This window comes from Suncus etruscus, chromosome 9, assembly GCF_024139225.1.
Source record: "Suncus etruscus isolate mSunEtr1 chromosome 9, mSunEtr1.pri.cur, whole genome shotgun sequence".
NCBI classification, from domain to species: Eukaryota; Metazoa; Chordata; class Mammalia; order Eulipotyphla; family Soricidae; genus Suncus; species Suncus etruscus.
The window spans coordinates 97,052,721-97,069,995 of record NC_064856.1 but is presented as its reverse complement, the minus strand read 5'-3'; the positions used below and the strand labels follow the sequence as shown (position 1 = coordinate 97,069,995).

The following is a 17,275-nucleotide window of genomic DNA, read 5'->3' as shown; positions in this document are numbered from 1 at the left end:
TCCGGGCCCGAATAGATATTTTTCTTTTCTTTTTTTTTTTTTTTTGTGGTTTTTGGGTCACACCCGGCAGTGCTCAGGGGTTATTCCTGGCTCCATGCTCAGAAATTGCTCCTGGTAGGCACGGGGGGGGGGGGGGGACACCATATGGGACGCCGGGATTCGAACCAATGACCTCCTGCATGAAAGGCAAATGCCTTACCTCCATGCTATCTCTCCAGCCCCCCGAATAGATATTTTTCATAACTGCTTTCTTTCATAACTTTTTTTTGGTTTTGGGGCCACACCCAGGGGCACTCAGGGGTTACTCCTGACTCTGCACTCAGAAATCGCTCCTGGCATGCTCAGGAGACCATATGGGATGCCAGGATTTGAACCGTCATTCTTTCTGGATCGGCTGCGTGCAAAGCAAATGTCCTACCGCTGTGCTATCTCTCCAGCCCCTATTCTTGTGTCTTTTTAAATCTTTATTATGTTCTAGATTATTTACATAGGAATCAATGAACCTTTTCCAGAGAAGAACATTAACTTCTACTTGTCCATTCTTCATTTCCTGCCTTTGAGTGTGCTGCCTCTCTTCTCAGGGAGCCAGCACTGCTCTGAGTCTGAAATTTTGTATCTCAGTGGCTTTCTGGGCTCCTAGAGTGGTTCTTTTTTCTCTCTCTTTTTGGAGAGATCACACCTGTCACTCTCAAGAGTTACTCCTGGGTCTTCATTCAGGAATTACTACTGGTGATGCTTAGTGAACCATATGGGATATACCTGGTATTGAACCCAGGTCATCTGCATGCAAGGACTATGTTTTACTTACTGGACTGTCTCTCTGACCCTCATGGCATTTTCTGCCAGTGGCCTTTATGTCTTTGGGCTGGTTTAGGTTACAATAGTGTTTTTTACCAACTTATATTACCTGCATGTAGCATTATCATTTGAACTAAATTATCTGAGCAAAGCATGCACTTTAGCCTTTTGAACTGTTCCCCTCAGTCTTCATAATTTTTTTATTTGATTAAGTTCCGGGCACAGTCAATAGTACTCAGGGTTTAATAGTACTTCACAGAACTCAGGACTTGAAAGTCAATAGTATTCCTGGCTCTGTGCTCAAGGATCACTGCTGCAGGTGCTCAAGGATTACTCTTGGTTCTGTGCTCAGGGATCACTCCTGGTAGTAGTGGTGAGGACCATATGGGGTGCTGGACATCAATGGAACTTGAGTCTTCCTGCCCACTTTACTCTCTCCATCACCCAAATTTTAACATTTTAGGGGGACTGCTGGGAAAAGAACCCAGGGTCTGATACATACAAGGCAAATTCTCTACAGCTGAGTAACTCCCTGGCCTCTAAAATGTCTTGTTTTCAGAGGAAGTGGGGTACAATGGAAACAGCTTTCTGGCCATGCAGGTAGGGCCATACAAACAAAGGTCTTCCCCTCTACAATTCTGCTTTAGATTCCTCACCTTAGTTATTTCGTCTCAAGCCTTGCATGGTGGCTGAGAGACATGAATGTAGACGGGCCCAGGTCCCAGGTTAAAAAGAAGTGTTCTCTGACCTAGTCTTAGCTCCAGAATCCTTCCTAGAGCCCACCTTGCTAAAAACCTAGTCGTCTCACTTTTTCCCCCTCTGAGGCACACCCAGAAATGCTCAGGGGTACCTGACTCTGAGCTCAGAAAATACTCCTGGCAGGATAGGGGTATCATATAGGTCTGGGAATCGAACTCGGGTAGGCTTGTGCAAGGCAAAAGGCCTACTATCTGTGCTATTATTGCTATGCCTTCCTAGTCTCACTCTCTCTTTTTTTTTTGGTGGTTTTTGGGTCACACCCCGCAGTACTCAGGGGTTACTCCTGACTCCATGCTCAGAAATTGCTCCTGGCAGGCACGGGGGACCATATGGGATGCCGGGATTCGAACCGATGACCTTCTGCATGAAAGGCAAACGCCTTACCTCCATGCTATCTCTCCGGCCCTCTAGTCTCACTTTTGATTGAAGACAACATCCAGCAGTGCTTCAGGGTCCATTTGATTCATTTCCCTAGATCACTACAGGCGTTTGTCACTTGCACTTATCCCACATGGGCAGTTCTTTGAAGTTAATAAAACAATAGTGATTTCTTTCTTTAATCTGGTTAAATGATTCTCTTTTGAATCCTGGGTGTTCTATTTACTGCTTTCCGAAGTAGCAATAATAAAAAGGGAACCTGAAGTGTTAAGCCTCTTTACAGTTTTGTCCCTTTGCATATCCCTGGCGTACTTTTTTTTTTTTTTTCTTTTTCGGTTTTTGGGCCACACCTGGCGATGCTCAGGGGTTACTCCTGGCTGTCTGCTCAGAAATAGCTCCTGGCAGGCACGGGGGACCATATGGGATGCCGGGATTCGAACCAACCACCTTTGGTCCTGGATTGGCTGCTTGCAAGGCAAACGCCGCTGTGCTATCTCCCTGGGCCCCTACTTTTTTTTTTTTTTATAACTTGCGTGGCACCACCAAAATCTGCACCCCCTAATTCCTAGTTAGACCTCGAGATCGAGCTTAAAGTCCCGCGAGCTCCCGCAATAAAACTACATCTCCCATAGTCCTTCGCGGCGTCCGTTTCCCTTTCCCTTTTCCGGTTTTTCTTCCAGACTCCACCTACTGAGCGCGCGGACCAATGAGTGCAGGTAGGAACAGGATGGGGGCGGGAACTTATCAGGGGGGCGGGTCCTCCAGAGTCTTGTAATCACGGAAGCAGATTCGCTTCGGCCGCACGCTATTGGGGTGTCTCCTCCGTCCGGAGTCTGGATTTGGGGAGCGAAGTCCGCCGCTCGTTGGGGAGCATGGAAAAAAGACGGGTTTAATTTCTCCTCGCCTTTCGCCTTCCCAGTGCGGTCTCCGCGCTGCTCCTCCGAGGGAGGTGGCGAATCTGCCGCCGAGTCTCGCCAGCCCAGTGACTCGGCAGGACAAGATGGCGACGGTGTGGGATGAGGCCGAGGTGCGGGGCTGCATGAGTCGGGGCGCCCCGATACCGCGGGCAACGCGGACCCCGCTTTGGCCCAAGGGGGCGAGGTGGCTGGGGTTTCGGGTCAGGCCCGTTTCGGGGTCCTGTACTGATTTATACGGTTGGGGAACCCACAGGCAGAGAGGATGCGATTTGCCTGCCTTGAGTTTAGAAGGAAACCCCCCAAAACAAACAAACAAACAAACAAACAAACAAATAATTCTCTCCTTTACCCCTTTTACAGCAAGATGGAATCGGGGAAGAAGTGCTCAAGATGTCCACAGAAGAGATCATCCAGCGCACGAGGCTGCTGGACAGTGAAATCAAGGTGGGCACAGAACCCCAACTCCCAGAGCACCCCCAGATTCCTCTCCCGAAGCTCTAAGGAGGTTTGGAGGTTGCTGATTTTTAAACTGTCAGGAAAAGAGAAAAAAGGGAATTCTCTTTTGTTTTTGGATCATGCCATCACGCCATTCATCATGGTTCTTAGGTGTTACTCCTGGCTTTGTGCTCAGGAATCACTCCTGGTAGTGCTCCAGGGACCAGATGAGATGCCTAGGATCGAGTCCTGATCGATTGCAGGCAAAGCAAATATGCCTTACCCCCTGTACTGTTGCTTTCCAGCCCTGCAGACAAATCTTTAAGGGTTTCTTTTGCCGATCCTTTTAGGAAAGTCCATTTTATCTAAGGCTGCGAGACACTCAGGGAAACTTCCTTAATAAAGGGCAGCCCTCACCACTGTGTGTCAAGACCACCTTGGTTCTCAGTTAAAACTGCAACGAGAGGGGGGCTAGAGCGATACTATAGTTGGTGGGATGCTTAACCTTGTACTCAGCCAGTCTAGGTTCCATCCCTGGTATCTCATAAGTTTCCATTCAGCCTTACCTGGAGTGAGTCCTAGGCACTACAGGCTGCACCCCCTAATACATCTACACAAGGAAAAGAAAGAAAAAAAAAAGGGGAGGAAGGAAGGAAGGGAGGGCAGGCAGTATTAGGAGGTTTTAATACTAATACTAATCTGGCAGTGGCCACAAAGTCAGTTCATGGGGAAAGTTTGGTTGCAGCTGGACAGATTGGGGTGGTTAGAACCTCGGCCGTCAGGAGGGACCCCAAGCCCGGGCTGAGCCCAAGCTGAGACTCTCCCTGCTCCCAGATCATGAAGAGTGAAGTGCTGCGAGTTACCCATGAGCTGCAGGCCATGAAGGACAAGATCAAAGAGAACAGTGAGAAGATCAAAGTGAACAAGACCCTGCCCTACCTGGTGTCCAACGTCATCGAGGTGTGTGTGCATGTGGAGGGGAAGAGGGGCTAGGGGTGGGAGTGGGGGTGCAGGTGTGATCCTGAGAAGCCTCACAGGTCTGTTTCTATCAGTGGGGAGAACTCGGTAGAGATGGAGAACCCCAGTAGACCTTAGTGTTTCCCTCTTGTTCTCCGCTCTTTGGCCGTGCCCAAGGGACCAGCTGGGAAGAGAGGTGGGGTGTCCAGTCTGCCCTGCAGGGTCCAGCAGTTCTGGGTCCTGGAGACTTCAAGGGCTGAGCAGGGCTTCTTTGTTTGGGGCCATATCTGGCAGTTTTCAGGGGTTACTCCTGTCTTTGTCCTCAGAAATTACTCCTGGCAGAAGTATTTATTACTCCTGGCAGAGTTATCAGAATTACTCCTGGGTTGGTCCCACGCAAGGCTAGTGCTGAGCAGGGCTTCTTGATCTGAGCTTTATCCCTTCCCAGCTCCTGGACGTGGATCCCAATGACCAAGAAGAGGATGGTGCCAATATTGACCTAGACTCCCAACGGAAAGGCAAATGTGCTGTGATCAAGACCTCCACGCGGCAGGTACAACCAGTCCATTTGGGCATGGGAAAGCAGCGGGGAGTTGGGTTGATGGGGCTCAGGACAAGGGCCCTCACTGAGGGCTGTGACTAACCCTACTCCTGATGTCTCTTCCAGACTTACTTCTTGCCTGTAATTGGCTTGGTGGATGCGGAAAAGCTGAAGCCGGGAGACCTGGTGGTGAGTCGGGGATCCCTGCATTAAGGAGGACTTTCCCAAAGGTTCACCCACCTACTTGCTGATACCCTGCCCCAGCTTTGGGTCTTGGTGTTGGCCTTGGCTTATGGCAGAACTGACTGCATTTTTCTGTCCTATATATGCTTTTTTTCTGTTGTTTCTGTGGTTCTTTTGTTTTTAGTTTACATCTGGTGATGTTCAGGGGTTATTCTTGGCTCTGCACTCAGGAATTACTCCTGGTGATTACTTGAAGGACCATATGGGATGCTAGGGATCAATTCCGATGGACTGCATCTAAGTCAAGCACTCTATCTGCTTGCTATCTTCTTGTCCTGTTTGCTTGTTTTTATTGATTGATTGATTCTTGTATTGTCCCGGGCTTGTCTCATCCCTTTGGCAGACCTGTGGCATGTGTGCAGGCTTCTTGCTCTGTCCTTAGGGTGTGAACAAAGATTCCTACCTGATTCTGGAGACCCTGCCGACAGAGTATGACTCAAGAGTGAAGGCCATGGAGGTGGACGAGAGACCCACGGAGCAGTACAGTGACATAGGCGGCCTTGACAAGCAGATCCAGGAGGTGAGGGTGGGACAGCTCTGCTGTCTTCTGCATTTATGGATCGTTTCCTCCTGCTGGACAGGGTGATGCTCAAACACTTTAGTAAACTGAGATCCTGAGGTAGAGTGCAACTGGTTGAGGGGTGCTGGAAAAGCAGAGTCTGGTATGAAACTCACCTACTGGTTATTGGTCGAGTCTGTGCAAGGTCTGCTCTTCTTGCCAAGGCCGTAGCTGAGCCGTGGTATGGAAGTAGAGACAAACCTCTGGATTGGAGTGGGGGTAAAGCCAGGATTGTCGTGGTTTCACTCTCCCTCACCCAGGACTTCTTCCTTGCAGCTGGTTGAAGCCATTGTCCTCCCCATGAACCACAAGGAGAAGTTTGAGAACTTGGGAATTCAGCCTCCAAAGGGGGTGCTTATGTATGGTCCCCCCGGTACTGGAAAGACCCTCCTAGCCCGAGCCTGTGCTGCACAGACCAAGGTGATGACTTCTGGCAGGATGAGGAGAATGTGGGTGTGACTGAAAGCTCGACTAGGTGGGCTCAGAGGGCCTCTCCTGGTGCCTTGGCCTGATTGTCGTACCCCATCCCCCGCAGGCCACCTTCCTGAAGCTGGCTGGTCCCCAGTTGGTGCAGATGTTCATTGGGGATGGGGCCAAGCTGGTTCGGGATGCTTTTGCCCTGGCCAAGGAGAAAGCCCCGTCCATCATCTTCATTGATGAACTGGATGCCATTGGCACTAAGCGGTAAGGAGATGGACCCCATTCTCCCACCTTGTCCTTTCCTCTGTTGGTGCCAGCTGGACATCTGGCTTCAGCTTTGGCGTTTCTCCTCTAACTGGTTTTCCTGCAGCTTTCCCTCATGGCTGCTCACATGTTTCTTTCAAAACTGGTCATGTCACTCAGGCACCCACTGTCCCCCACCCCAACAGGGCCTACCTGAAACTCTGGGACTCCTCATTACAGCTTGGCATCAGTGCTGGGCTTGTCACGGCCTGCAACCCCATGTGGGTGGCTATCTCTGTCCCCCTACCCCCCTGTCCTTCCAGTTTTCAGGCCTCCTCTTGCTTTACTGTTTCCTCCTTCCTCCCCTCATTCTGTTCTTCATTGTTCTGAACCAGCTGGTGTGTGGTTTAGCCTTCAGCTGAAGGGTCCCCTCTCAGGCGGCATTGCAGGGGCCTCCCTCTGAGACCCCAAGTCTAGGCCAGATTCCAGTATTCCAGTCGGGATATAGCAATCCCAATACTGACATCTCTGGACCACTCCTGGGCTTGGGGTCCCAAGGAGGTTCTTTCCTCTTTGGACGATCAGAGTTGGCCTCTGTCAGCTTGGAGGGCAGGATCAGCTGTGCTATGACCTCACCAGCATGCCTGGCCTTCTGTGTGTTCAGCTTTGACAGTGAGAAGGCTGGGGATCGGGAGGTGCAGAGGACCATGCTGGAGCTTCTAAACCAACTGGATGGGTTCCAGCCCAATACACAAGTGAAGGTGAGTATTTCTCCACTCTGCAGATGAAGTGAACTGGGGTTAGGGGTGAGGGGACCTTTTATTGTTTTGCTTTTTGGCTACACATGGTGCTCAGGGGTTACCCCTTCTCTGCACTCAGAAATCACTCCTAGGCTTGGGGGACCATTTGGGATGCTGGAATCAAACCCAGGACAGCCATGTGCAAAGCAAACACCCTACCCACTGTGCTGTTACTCCAGCCCCAGAGGGGAATCTTCTTGTCCCACAACTTGTTTGACTGGAAATAGGATCGGGGTCTTTTATTCCCTGCTTTCCCTCAGAACCAAAGATACCTCTGCTTTCTCTGGCCATGACTGGTCTGTCTTAGAGCCTGTTGCTCCTGATTTCAAGTTGCTGATGCTTTCCTTTACTCAGGTCATTGCAGCTACCAACAGGGTCGATATCCTGGACCCTGCCCTGCTCCGCTCAGGCCGTCTGGACCGTAAGATTGAGTTCCCAATGCCCAATGAGGAGGCCAGGGCTAGAATCATGCAGATCCACTCCCGGAAGATGAACGTCAGGTGAGCCAGTGCAGGTGGTTCTTTAAGTTTGTTCCCAAATTCAGCTCTCACAAACTCAGAAGGTACAGGTCATAGACCCCCTCAGTTCCTGGGCTCCCCCTGTTCCCCACTGAACATAGCCCCAGGCCAGGGCACCCTAGCCAGGGACACAGACTGCAGCAGGTGGTATCTTCTCACTTGCCTCAGTTTCCTCTGTGGAGGACACTGTCCCAGAGCTATGTGACATGAGGCACAGTGCTGGCATCCAGAGCCTCTGTTTCCCGCACAGGGCCTACACTTCTGGGGAAAGGGGACTGGGCCATTTCATTTCCACAACCTCCTGCCCCCTTGCCACAGGCGAATCCATCCCTGGGGTCTCATGTTCAAGTTCCTGACTGGCTATGACCCTTTGCTCCCAGCCCCAAATTTTGAGAGCAGGGCTTCCTGGGTGAGTGGACCTTATTGTTTATGGGGGAGATCCTGAGAGGTTGTTAAATGTGCTCCCAATGTGTGTCCTCCCCTCTAGTCCGGATGTCAACTACGAAGAGCTCGCTCGCTGCACGGATGACTTTAATGGAGCACAGTGCAAGGCCGTGTGTGTGGAGGCGGTAAGTGGGGGTTCGAGCCTGTGTCCCTGCGGGGGAGGGGCTGAGTCGGCTTCTGGGACTCAGCCTGTGTGTTCCGGGCACAGGGTATGATCGCACTGCGCAGAGGAGCCACAGAACTCACCCACGAGGACTACATGGAGGGCATCCTGGAGGTGCAGGCCAAGAAGAAAGCCAACCTGCAGTACTATGCATAGGTGTTCACGCCGCCCCTGCTCTTGCTGGTTGGATTGGAATAAAAGATGCTTTCTGGGCCCTGCAGTCTGGCCTCCTTCCTTCTCTTCCTGGGCCCCAGTTGAAGTGCAGCCATGGGTAGGAGGCCCTTCTCCAGTGCTGCTGCTGCTGCTGCTGCATTTGACAATCCAAGTTGTAGCTGTCCAGGGGAGCCCTTCTGGGAGAATTTGTGTTGCCTCTGTCTGAGGTCTTCTGCTGCCACTCCCACCCCCAAGGTCCCTGCTGAAACTCACAAAGGTCTTCTTGAGCTGGAAGTGGCTGGTGGCCCCACAGCTCTGGAACTAAGAGAAGTGCTTGCTTTCTGCTTTGGGGGTGCATCCCTAGCTTTGGAAAGCCAACTCTGAATCTGGCTTCCCAAAACTCTACCTTGTTTCCTGGCCACTTCTGCCTCTTTACTGTCCATGTCTCTATCACTTTTTTTTTTTTTTGAGAATTAGGGAGCACACCCATTGGATGCTCAGGGGCTTTGGCTCTGCTTAGACATCATTCCTGGAGGGCTCAGGGGACCCTATGGGATCCCGAGGATCAAATCCAGGTTGGCCATGTGCAAGGCAAGTATTCTACCCGCTGTACTGTGAGTACTTTTGGCTGAGAAAGGAATCTAACCAGGGCCACTCAGCTGTTCTTCACTGATCTCTGTCTTGCTGTGTGTGCTCCTGCCCCTGGTCTGTCAGCCCCAAGGCCTGTCAGAGGTCTGTTGGGGTCTGGACGATCCAGTTGGCCACCAGTTTTCCAGTTCTGGCTCCACCCTGGCACCCTCATTATCAGTTGAGGGCTCAATCTGTGCTCTGGGGTCTTATGCAGAATTTCTGCAGTTAGCTTTGTTGATTAGGTGCCTGGACAGGGTAGACTCACCCTAGGACCAGCTTCATTTTCAGCCACTGTCGAACCAGGATTCCTCTCAAGGAGCAGCTTCTTCAGAACTCTCATTTGTCCTTTTTTTTGGGGGGTGGTGGTGGTGGTGGTGCACACACACACACACATCCCCAGCGTGCTCAAGCACACACCCACACCCACCCCCAGCACATACATATCCCAACACACACACCCAGCAACGCTAGGGGTTACTCCTGCTCTGCACTCAGGAATCATTCTTGGTATGCTTGGGGGGACCAATACGGGAGGCTGAGATCAAACGTGGGTCGACTGCATGCAAAGCAAACACTCACCTGCTTTACTATCGCTCTGGCTCTCATTTGTCCTTTTGAGAAAGTCCCTTACTGTTACCTCTCCTCCCTCAGGAGATGGTTTCCTTTAGTCATCCCCCTACCTCCTGCTATTCCTGAGGGGCTTAGCCTCATTTTTCCTTTTTTTTATTTTTTTGTTTTTGGGTCACACCTGGCAGCGCTCGGGTTCCTCCTGGCTCTATGCTCAGAAATCGCTCCTGGCAGGCTCGGGGGACCATATGAGATGCTGGGATTCGAACCACTGTCCTTCAGCGTCTAAGGCAAATGCCCTACCGCTGTGCTATCTCTCTGGCCCCAGCCTCATTTTTCCTAGTGATTTTGTTCTCTTGGCATCCTGGTCATGGACCCCTAGCATAACCTCTGAGTTGCCTTTTGCTCGCACCTCACTAAATTTTTGACTTCTCACCAGTATTATATTGGCTGAGTGCCTGCCACTGAGAGAACAATGTGCCACCTCTTCTGGGCCGCAGAGCCAGAGAAGGTTGTGCTGGTTCTTGGTAACAGTCCTCTCCTGAAACCATGTTGGGAAGCTGTGCCCCCTAGTGCTGGAGACTATCTTTATCCTAATAAGAGGTGTGGGGTTTACAAGGTTTTTCTGCTTTTGTTTTTGAGCCACATCAGTGGTGCTCAGGACCATATGGAATGCTGGGGATCGAACCTGGTTCGGCCATGTGCAAGGCATATATCCTATCCACCAAATTATCTTTCCAGCCATTATTTGGACTACACCTGGTGGTACTCAGGGATTACTCCTGGCTCTGCACTCAGCAGTTACTCTTAGCAGCCTTCGGGGAATGTATGGGATGCTGGTGATTGAACTCAGGTCAGTCACATGCAAGGCAAATGTCCTACCCACTGAGCTATTGCTCTGGCCCCGCCAATGTGGTTTTATAAGATCTACTCCACCTCGATCATATATGGTATGAAATCAAGTTCAGGACCTTACATATGGGAGCTGGGAGGCAAGCACTGTGCTAGCCGTGGTGTGCTGCTATTTTTCCTTTGATTTTGGGGCCACACTTAACATTGCTCAGACCACACAGCTAGGGATCAAACCTGAGCCACCTACATGTAAAACTTGCATACTAGTCTGCTAAGCTGTCTCCCCAGCCCTTTTTTGATAGAAAATTCTGTTAAGGTTCTATCTGGAGCCACTTTGTGGCTAAGGCTCCTTCATTAAAAATTTTCCAGTTTGGGGTGGGGGAGTGGGGGATAGAAAAAAAAATTTCCCAGTTTGGGCAGCGATAAAGCCACTGGCTGGCAATGTAAGAGTAGGAACAATACTCCTGGGGGTTGAGGGTTATGGTGCCGGGCTGGTATTTCATTACATGAAATGTGTGCCCTGACCAATGGGCCTTCCAGGGATGCTGGTTCAGAGACAGTATGGAACAGAAGGGCCAGGAGGCAGGAGCAATGGGGGTGCAGGGTCTGGAAAAGCCAGTCAGTCTGTATATAATATTTATTTGCATCTTATATATAGAACAGGTATTTACAGATAAAACGGAACCACAGAACTGCTTCCCAGCCCTTCCCCTTCAGAACGTGCGTGGCAGGCGGCAGGGGCCGGGACTCAGAGGCCAGCTGAGTCCTTGGGCCTCGGCCAAGGGAAATAGCTGGGGATTATGGCTTCAGTGTTCTCCCAGAGCACATTCCTGATAGCTGACAATGTCGCGTCCTCACCACCCCCGTACCCAGAACTGGATGGGGCCTGAGCAGGGAGAGGGACCCTGGTAGGCTCCCTCTGCCCCCAGCCTACTCTGCCTGGGAAGCCTCTGGCCAACCTCTGCCCTCTACCCTGCAGGCTGCTGTTTGGCAGCTGGAGGTGGCAGAAGTTGCCACACTGCCAGGGAGGAGGTAAGGAGCCAAGGATCTGGCTGCGGGCAGCTGTGAGTGAAGCGGCTCCACCAGCACCTGCCTCTCCTTGCTTTGGCCTTGGAGCTGGAAAGGATGACTGGGATGATGAGCCCGAACTGCGGTGCCTGGGCAGCGGTGCCCCAACAACCCAGGTCCTCCCTGTGCGCTCCTGTTGAGAAAAAGATCTCCTCGGGGGGAAAGGGCTCTGCTCCCCGTGGACTGCATAGCAGGGAGGGCTCCGCACGGGGCTCACAGTGTCGGTCCAACCTGTCCAACCTGGGCACGGCCACCTGCCTGCTCAGGGCTCCCAGAGCGCGCTCGGCCACTCGCCCTCTGCCTCACACACGCTCGAAAGGGTGAAGAGTCTATTGTGCAGGGGCTGGGGTGTGGGGCTGGGCTGTGGTTAGTCCACGAAGAGCGAGAACAGCACCATAACCAGGATGCCCGAGCACAGCAGGAGAATTTGCTGCAGAGAGTGCCTGTAGAGGACAGAGAGTGCTGGCTCAGAGCTGCAGGGGCCAGACATACCCTCGCTCCCACCCCTCGTCGCAGGCTGCTGGAGTGCCGGGGTCCCACTCACCATGGGTCATCTTCTTCCAGGAGGTCAGGGAGTACATTGACCAGGGCGATGTAAAGGAAGCCGCCCGACGTGAAAGGCAGGACCCAGGCTACCGTCTCCTCTGCACGGGAAGAAGGAGGCCGCTGGCTGCCGCCCACAGCCACCCGGGGTCCCCGCTGAACCCCCCCAGCTCACCGCCACCTGCCGCACCACCCCCACGCCCGTACCTACTCCCTTGGGAGACTGGGTGCAGATGGCGAAGCAGGCCCCCAGCATGCCTCCCAGCGCCGTCGAGAGCTGCAACTTGGCTGCACTCCATCGGTCAAAGCCAGCACGGAGCAGGATGGCAAAGTCGCCCACCTGAGGGGAAGTCCATAGGATTGCCCTAAGTGCCTGGTTCTGGACGCATATGTCACAACCTTGGCAGTGGAATGGCTCCCGGACCCTGTGGGCAGCCCCTTCTCACATCCATCCCCAGTTATGGAGCCCCCTGTACTCACCTCATGGGGGATCTCGTGCAGGAGGATAGCCATGGTGGTCAGGAACCCGATCTGCAGGAATGGGAGTCTGGGGGCCTGTGCCGGGATGCTCCCTGCCCACCCATCTCCCGGTGTCTGCTCTGCCCTGTGTGTTTGGGTGGCTAGAAACGGTGGTCTAGTGGGCCGGAGAAAGCGCCTGGGGTGAACGGGCTGGCGAGGAAGGCCAGGCTCGAGCTATCACGCAAGAATGACCCCACATGCCCGGAAGGCCTCTGGGAGAAAGTGCAGAGGCAGAGACTGGAAGGTCCAGGGGTAAGAGGAAGAACATTCCAGGCTGAGGGAACAGTGAGGATAAGGCCATGAGGCAGAAAGGACTCCACCAATTCAAGAACAGGCAGGCGCCTGGGGCAGAGCAAGGAGATGGCAGGAGAAGCTTCGAGAAGCCGACTGGGCCCCTCCAGCAGCCTGGCAGAAGCATGGGACCCCAAGAAGCCGTGTTTGCAGCAACAAGAGCCAGTGGTTGAGGACAGAAGGAGGCCGTGTCCAGAAGAGCAGCCAGGAGGTGGGACTTCCATGGGGGGTGTGGAGATGGAGGAAGCAGGGCGCAGAGCAGGTGTGGGGGGCCACACAGGCCTCGTCTCCCTGGGACTGCGGGGCCCCGCCTGCTCCCCCACGCACCTTCTTGCTCACAAGGAAGCTGGCGGCCACAGCCAGCCCATGCGTGAAGTTGTCTATGGTATTGGCCAATAGGTTGAGGTAGCCGCTGACCTGGGGGAATAAGAGGACACCAGGGCTCAGCAGGACTGGAGATACCACTGACCACTGCAGGGGCCCTGAGGGGTCGGCCACTCACTTGGATATTCCGGACCACGGTGCTCAGGCCGGGCTCTGCGGCTGGCGAGACCAGAGAGCTGCCTCCATTGAGTGTGGCAGCAGCACCCGGGTCTTTGCTGGGGGGCTAGGACAGGGAAAAGAAGGGAGATGTGACATTAGATGCCCACCCTCAACTCAGACAAGAGTGAGGCAAGAAACGGGGAACATCCACCCCTGTTTGGGAAGCCCAGGGTCATTCCTGTGATTCTCAGTGCCATTGGCCAGACCTTCATATGCTTGAGTCCAAAAGTACTGGGCTCCGGTGGTGCTGAGGATGGAACCTGGTCCTTCCCTGCCCTGAGCTGTCTCCCTACCTGGGAACACCCTCCCTTTTTTGCAGGAGCAGGGGGAGGGTTTGGTTCACACCATATGGTGCTCAGAGGCTCCTGGTCAGGTGTGGCAAGTGCCAGTGTTTGAGGCACTATGGTGTTAGGGACTGAAGCGTGGCCTCATGTGTGAAGTTTGCAGGGAAGCCCTTTGAGCTGTCTCCCTGGCCCTGGGAACACCCTATAATCAAGCTAGAGATTCGCTGCCGGATAAGTATAGCACCCCCAAACACAATAGGCCTCCATTCTGCCACCACTGGAAGAATAAAGCCAGATGGGCTGTGGTGGCCAAGCCAGGGCAGACACCTCTCAGGCTTCCACACAGGACCAAGGAGCAGAGTGCCCGCACTGGGACTCACCTGGCTGCTGTCTTCTTTCTCCTTCCTGTCCAGGAACATCATCTCCAAAGTCAGGAAGGTGAAGAAGCCAGCAATGACCCACAGCCCCAGCTTCTGCTGTTGCTGCAAGCTCTGGCCCTCAGCACCTGCAGGGGACACACGGCTGGGATGGAGAAGGGGGGCAAATATCCCTCACTTTCCCCGATCTCCTGGTCCCTGCCACCCCAGCCACCTGCACCAGCCTGGATCCTCACTCACCTGGGCTGTTGCTGCAGGTGTAGGCCCATGCCTCAGGCAGCAGGTGGAGGAACACATTGCCCAAGAGCCCTCCCAGGGCAAAGCTGAGCAGCTGCTTCAGGCGCTGTGCCCCAGCTGCAAGGCAGACAGACTGAGCTCTGACACCCTAGAGTCCCCGCCCCAGTTTGCTGTGTTAGACTCAGGACACCGAAGGTTTCTGGGAGGTTGGGCTGAAAAGCTGCCCATGACAGTAAGGACAGGGGCTCAGCAAGGGATTGGGCAAGACATGCAGGGGCACTAGGAATCACACTCCCATCTCCAGCTGAGTACCTGAGACTCAGTTTCCCCATTGGGAATGAAACATCATGAATTGGGATCTGCTCAGCCTCCCTCCACACCCTCAGAAAGGGCAGGGATTTGGGGCCTCCTATAGACTTGTCAGGTCTGGAGTTGGAAAATACCTATGAGAATGGAGTGTAGAGCCTGGGATGCTAGGTAAACAGAGGCTCAGGGGGCAGAGGAGCCTGGGTGGGGGTGATGTTCCCAGAAGCAGTTGCTAATTCTAGGCTGTGTGACCTTGCACCCCTTCTCTGGGCCTGTGCTTCCCTATTTGAAAGTGGGGCTCATGGGACTAGAGCGATAGCACAGCAGGTAGAGGATCTATCTTGCACCCAGGTAGTTAACCCAGGTTTGATCCCCAGCATTCTATATAGTCTCCAAAGCCTGCCAGGAATGATTTATTTATTTTGGGTTTTTGGATCACACCCATCGGCGCTCAGGTGTTACTCTGGCTCTGCGCTCAGACTTGGGGGAGCATTTGGGATATCTGGATTCGAAACAGGGTCTGTCCTGTGTTGGTTGTGTGCAAGGCAAATGCCTTACCATTGTGCTATTGCCCTGGCCCCCAGGAATGATTTCTGAGCAAAGAGCCAGGAATAACCTCTGAGTACCATTGGGTGTGGCCCAAAAACCAAAAGAAAACGGGGCTTATCATCCAGAGTTCCCCTGGTGACCTGCAGGAATGCTCCCTTGAGTTGGTGTAGAAGAGTGTGGTGACAGCAAGACCCCATAGGAGTGGGGGCCGTGCACAGATGAGAGCCAGCGCTCTGCCTGGCATCAGCCTGGCATCACAGACATAGCTCCGCAGGCTGGCACAGCACAGTACATGCCCTGGGCACTTGCTTCACGCTGATTTTTGGGGCTCTGGTCCAGGTAGGAAGTCAGTCTCAAGGGTGGGGCGACAGGCACATGCAATTCTAGTACCTCCAACCTGACCTCACCTCTGTCTTGTCCCGGCGCGCCTCTACAGAAACATACGTGTGCACGGGACAAGAGGCAGCCGCAAGCCCTGAGGCGGGACTCCTCACCCCATTAGCAGAAAAGCAGGGATGAAAGGAAGGTGCTAGGCTGTATCTCATTCCCAACACACTGGAGAATTGGGCCCCCCCCCCCCCCCCGGCTTTGTCCTGACCCAGCCAGACTTCTTCCGAGTTCTGGGTCACTCCCATCAGGGCAGTCCATGGGGAGGCTTTTACTGTCCCCCTTTATTAGCAGGGAGACTGAAGGCAATAGGCTGCCCAGTATCACCCAGCCGGAGGGGGCAGAGCCTGGCACCCTTGTCCCAAGCAGTCCCAACCACGACCCCTGCTGGGAAATGGCTAATGAGCCAAAATCCACTGACTTGCTGCTGTTAGAAGAGGCTGCCATGTGAGTGAATAAGGCGGAAGATGTCCTGGACACACTGCTGTCCCCCACCCTCCACCTTAGACCCGCTCTCCCCAGCAAGGGAGACCCACCTTCTGATCGCAGCGTGGCCCCCATCTCCAGGGGAATGACAAGCAGTGGGAAGACCCCGCTCAGTCCCACCACGAGGGACCCCAGGAGGGAGCAGACCCAGGTGTCCAGCCTCTCCCCACTCAGCAGGGCCCCCCAGGACTCGCTTTCCTTGTTGTCCAGGCGACAGGCCGCTGCAGCCCCCCGGCTCCGGGGGGCCAGCTGGGAACCCCCAGCCCCTCCCAGGAGCTCCAGGGTAAGAGCCGTGAGGAAGAAGAGCCTGCAGCCCCCCATGACACAGCCAGGGCAGGGACATCCAGGCATGCCACGTGCTGAAAAACACGAAGGTCGCTTGTGTGAGCTGCCACCGAGCCTGCGCCTTCCAGAACCTTCCTTGGGAAACGTGGCATCTTAGCCACTCCCCCCTACTTCCAGGGGTCCTGACTTCTGCAGCAGCAGCAGGAGGAGTGGGGGAGCTTCCGAGGGTGGATCTGGGTGTCAGGATAGAGTGACAAAGCGGCCCTGCTTCTCCAGTCCCCGCCCTGCCAGCCAAGCACACATTTTTTTCCCCTTTGGAGCCGGCTTCTCGCTCCCGCCAGCCTGCTGTGTGTCAGTTTGTCCGCTGGAGGCTAAACTTTCCCTAATGACAGGGTGAGGCTGGCCCTGGCTGGTTGCCTCTCAGCTACTGCAGAGGCCAGCCCAACTGGGTGCTTCCAGTGGCCACCAAGACGGGCCGCCAGGATGTGACCTAGGGAGCACCCTCCAGCCACTGAGGGGCCCCTTCTTATTTGAGGGCACAGTTCCATGGGGGAACCCAGGGTAAGCAGAACTGTAGGACTAGGGGAGTTTATTTTTTGGGAAATAAGCCAAACCCCAGTGGCATTTGGGGACCCTGAGACAGGACCTGCAAGTGAGGTGCTGCCTTGCACATGTGAAGGTCACAGTCCCCCCCCCCACCCCCTAGGAGCCTTAGCCTGCTTCCTCCTCATCTGCAGGACAAACACACAAACACATGCCTGTCCTCCCTGGCCTGGTGGGTGCAGAGAAGCTGTGTGCTTGCTCTCCAAGGGGTTGCCTGGCAAGCAGCAGCAGGACACACTTGGTTGGGGACACTCTCCTTGGGCAGGCAGGGCATGATGGGGGAGGCCAGGATGCTAGAATCCTGGAGGCAGGAATATACCAGATCAGAGAGGGATGTGAGTCAACCCAGAGACTTTCCTTCGGGAGATGGGGTGGCAGGAGGGTGACTGTGGCTGGCAGTGACCTTGAGCCGCTCATGCC

General features: G+C 54.0%; 2 protein-coding genes across 2 annotated transcripts; one reads left to right on the top strand and one right to left on the bottom strand.

The window, feature by feature from the left end:
- The first annotated feature begins 2,752 nt into the window (after positions 1–2,752).
- Positions 2,753–8,395, top strand: PSMC3 (proteasome 26S subunit, ATPase 3). The gene is made up of 12 exons (XM_049779881.1): positions 2,753–2,962; positions 3,213–3,296; positions 4,122–4,247; positions 4,693–4,797; positions 4,912–4,974; positions 5,411–5,548; positions 5,864–6,007; positions 6,123–6,271; positions 6,915–7,011; positions 7,405–7,550; positions 8,056–8,137; positions 8,221–8,395. The coding sequence occupies exons 1-12, from the start codon at positions 2,936–2,938 to the stop codon at positions 8,329–8,331; spliced, it is 1,272 nt and encodes a 423-aa protein (XP_049635838.1). The 5' UTR covers positions 2,753–2,935; the 3' UTR covers positions 8,332–8,395.
- Positions 8,396–10,997: 2,602 nt separating this feature from the next.
- SLC39A13 (solute carrier family 39 member 13) lies at positions 10,998–16,367 on the bottom strand. The gene is made up of 9 exons (XM_049779722.1): positions 16,018–16,367; positions 14,243–14,356; positions 14,006–14,130; positions 13,301–13,405; positions 13,126–13,215; positions 12,469–12,519; positions 12,196–12,328; positions 11,990–12,089; positions 10,998–11,888 (listed from the first exon to the last, which is right to left on the bottom strand). The coding sequence occupies exons 1-9, from the start codon at positions 16,316–16,318 to the stop codon at positions 11,813–11,815; spliced, it is 1,095 nt and encodes a 364-aa protein (XP_049635679.1). The 5' UTR covers positions 16,319–16,367; the 3' UTR covers positions 10,998–11,812.
- Positions 16,368–17,275: the final 908 nt, after the last annotated feature.

What these genes read in the sequence shown, in the direction of transcription:
- SLC39A13 (XM_049779722.1), bottom strand. Translation starts at nt 16,318, where the DNA reads ATGCCTGGATGTCCCTGCCCTGGCTGTGTCATGGGGGGCTGCAGGCTC. An exon ending in CACCTGCAGCAACAGCCCAG is followed by an intron (nt 14,131 to 14,242) that starts GTGAGTGAGGAT and finishes TGTCCCCTGCAG; the next exon opens with GTGCTGAGGGCCAGAGCTTG. An exon ending in CCAGTCTCCCAAGGGAGTAG is followed by an intron (nt 12,090 to 12,195) that starts GTACGGGCGTGG and finishes CTTCCCGTGCAG; the next exon opens with AGGAGACGGTAGCCTGGGTC.
- PSMC3 (XM_049779881.1), top strand. Translation starts at nt 2,936, where the DNA reads ATGGCGACGGTGTGGGATGAGGCCGAG. An exon ending in TGGTGTCCAACGTCATCGAG is followed by an intron (nt 4,248 to 4,692) that starts GTGTGTGTGCAT and finishes ATCCCTTCCCAG; the next exon opens with CTCCTGGACGTGGATCCCAA. An exon ending in TCAAGACCTCCACGCGGCAG is followed by an intron (nt 4,798 to 4,911) that starts GTACAACCAGTC and finishes TGTCTCTTCCAG; the next exon opens with ACTTACTTCTTGCCTGTAAT.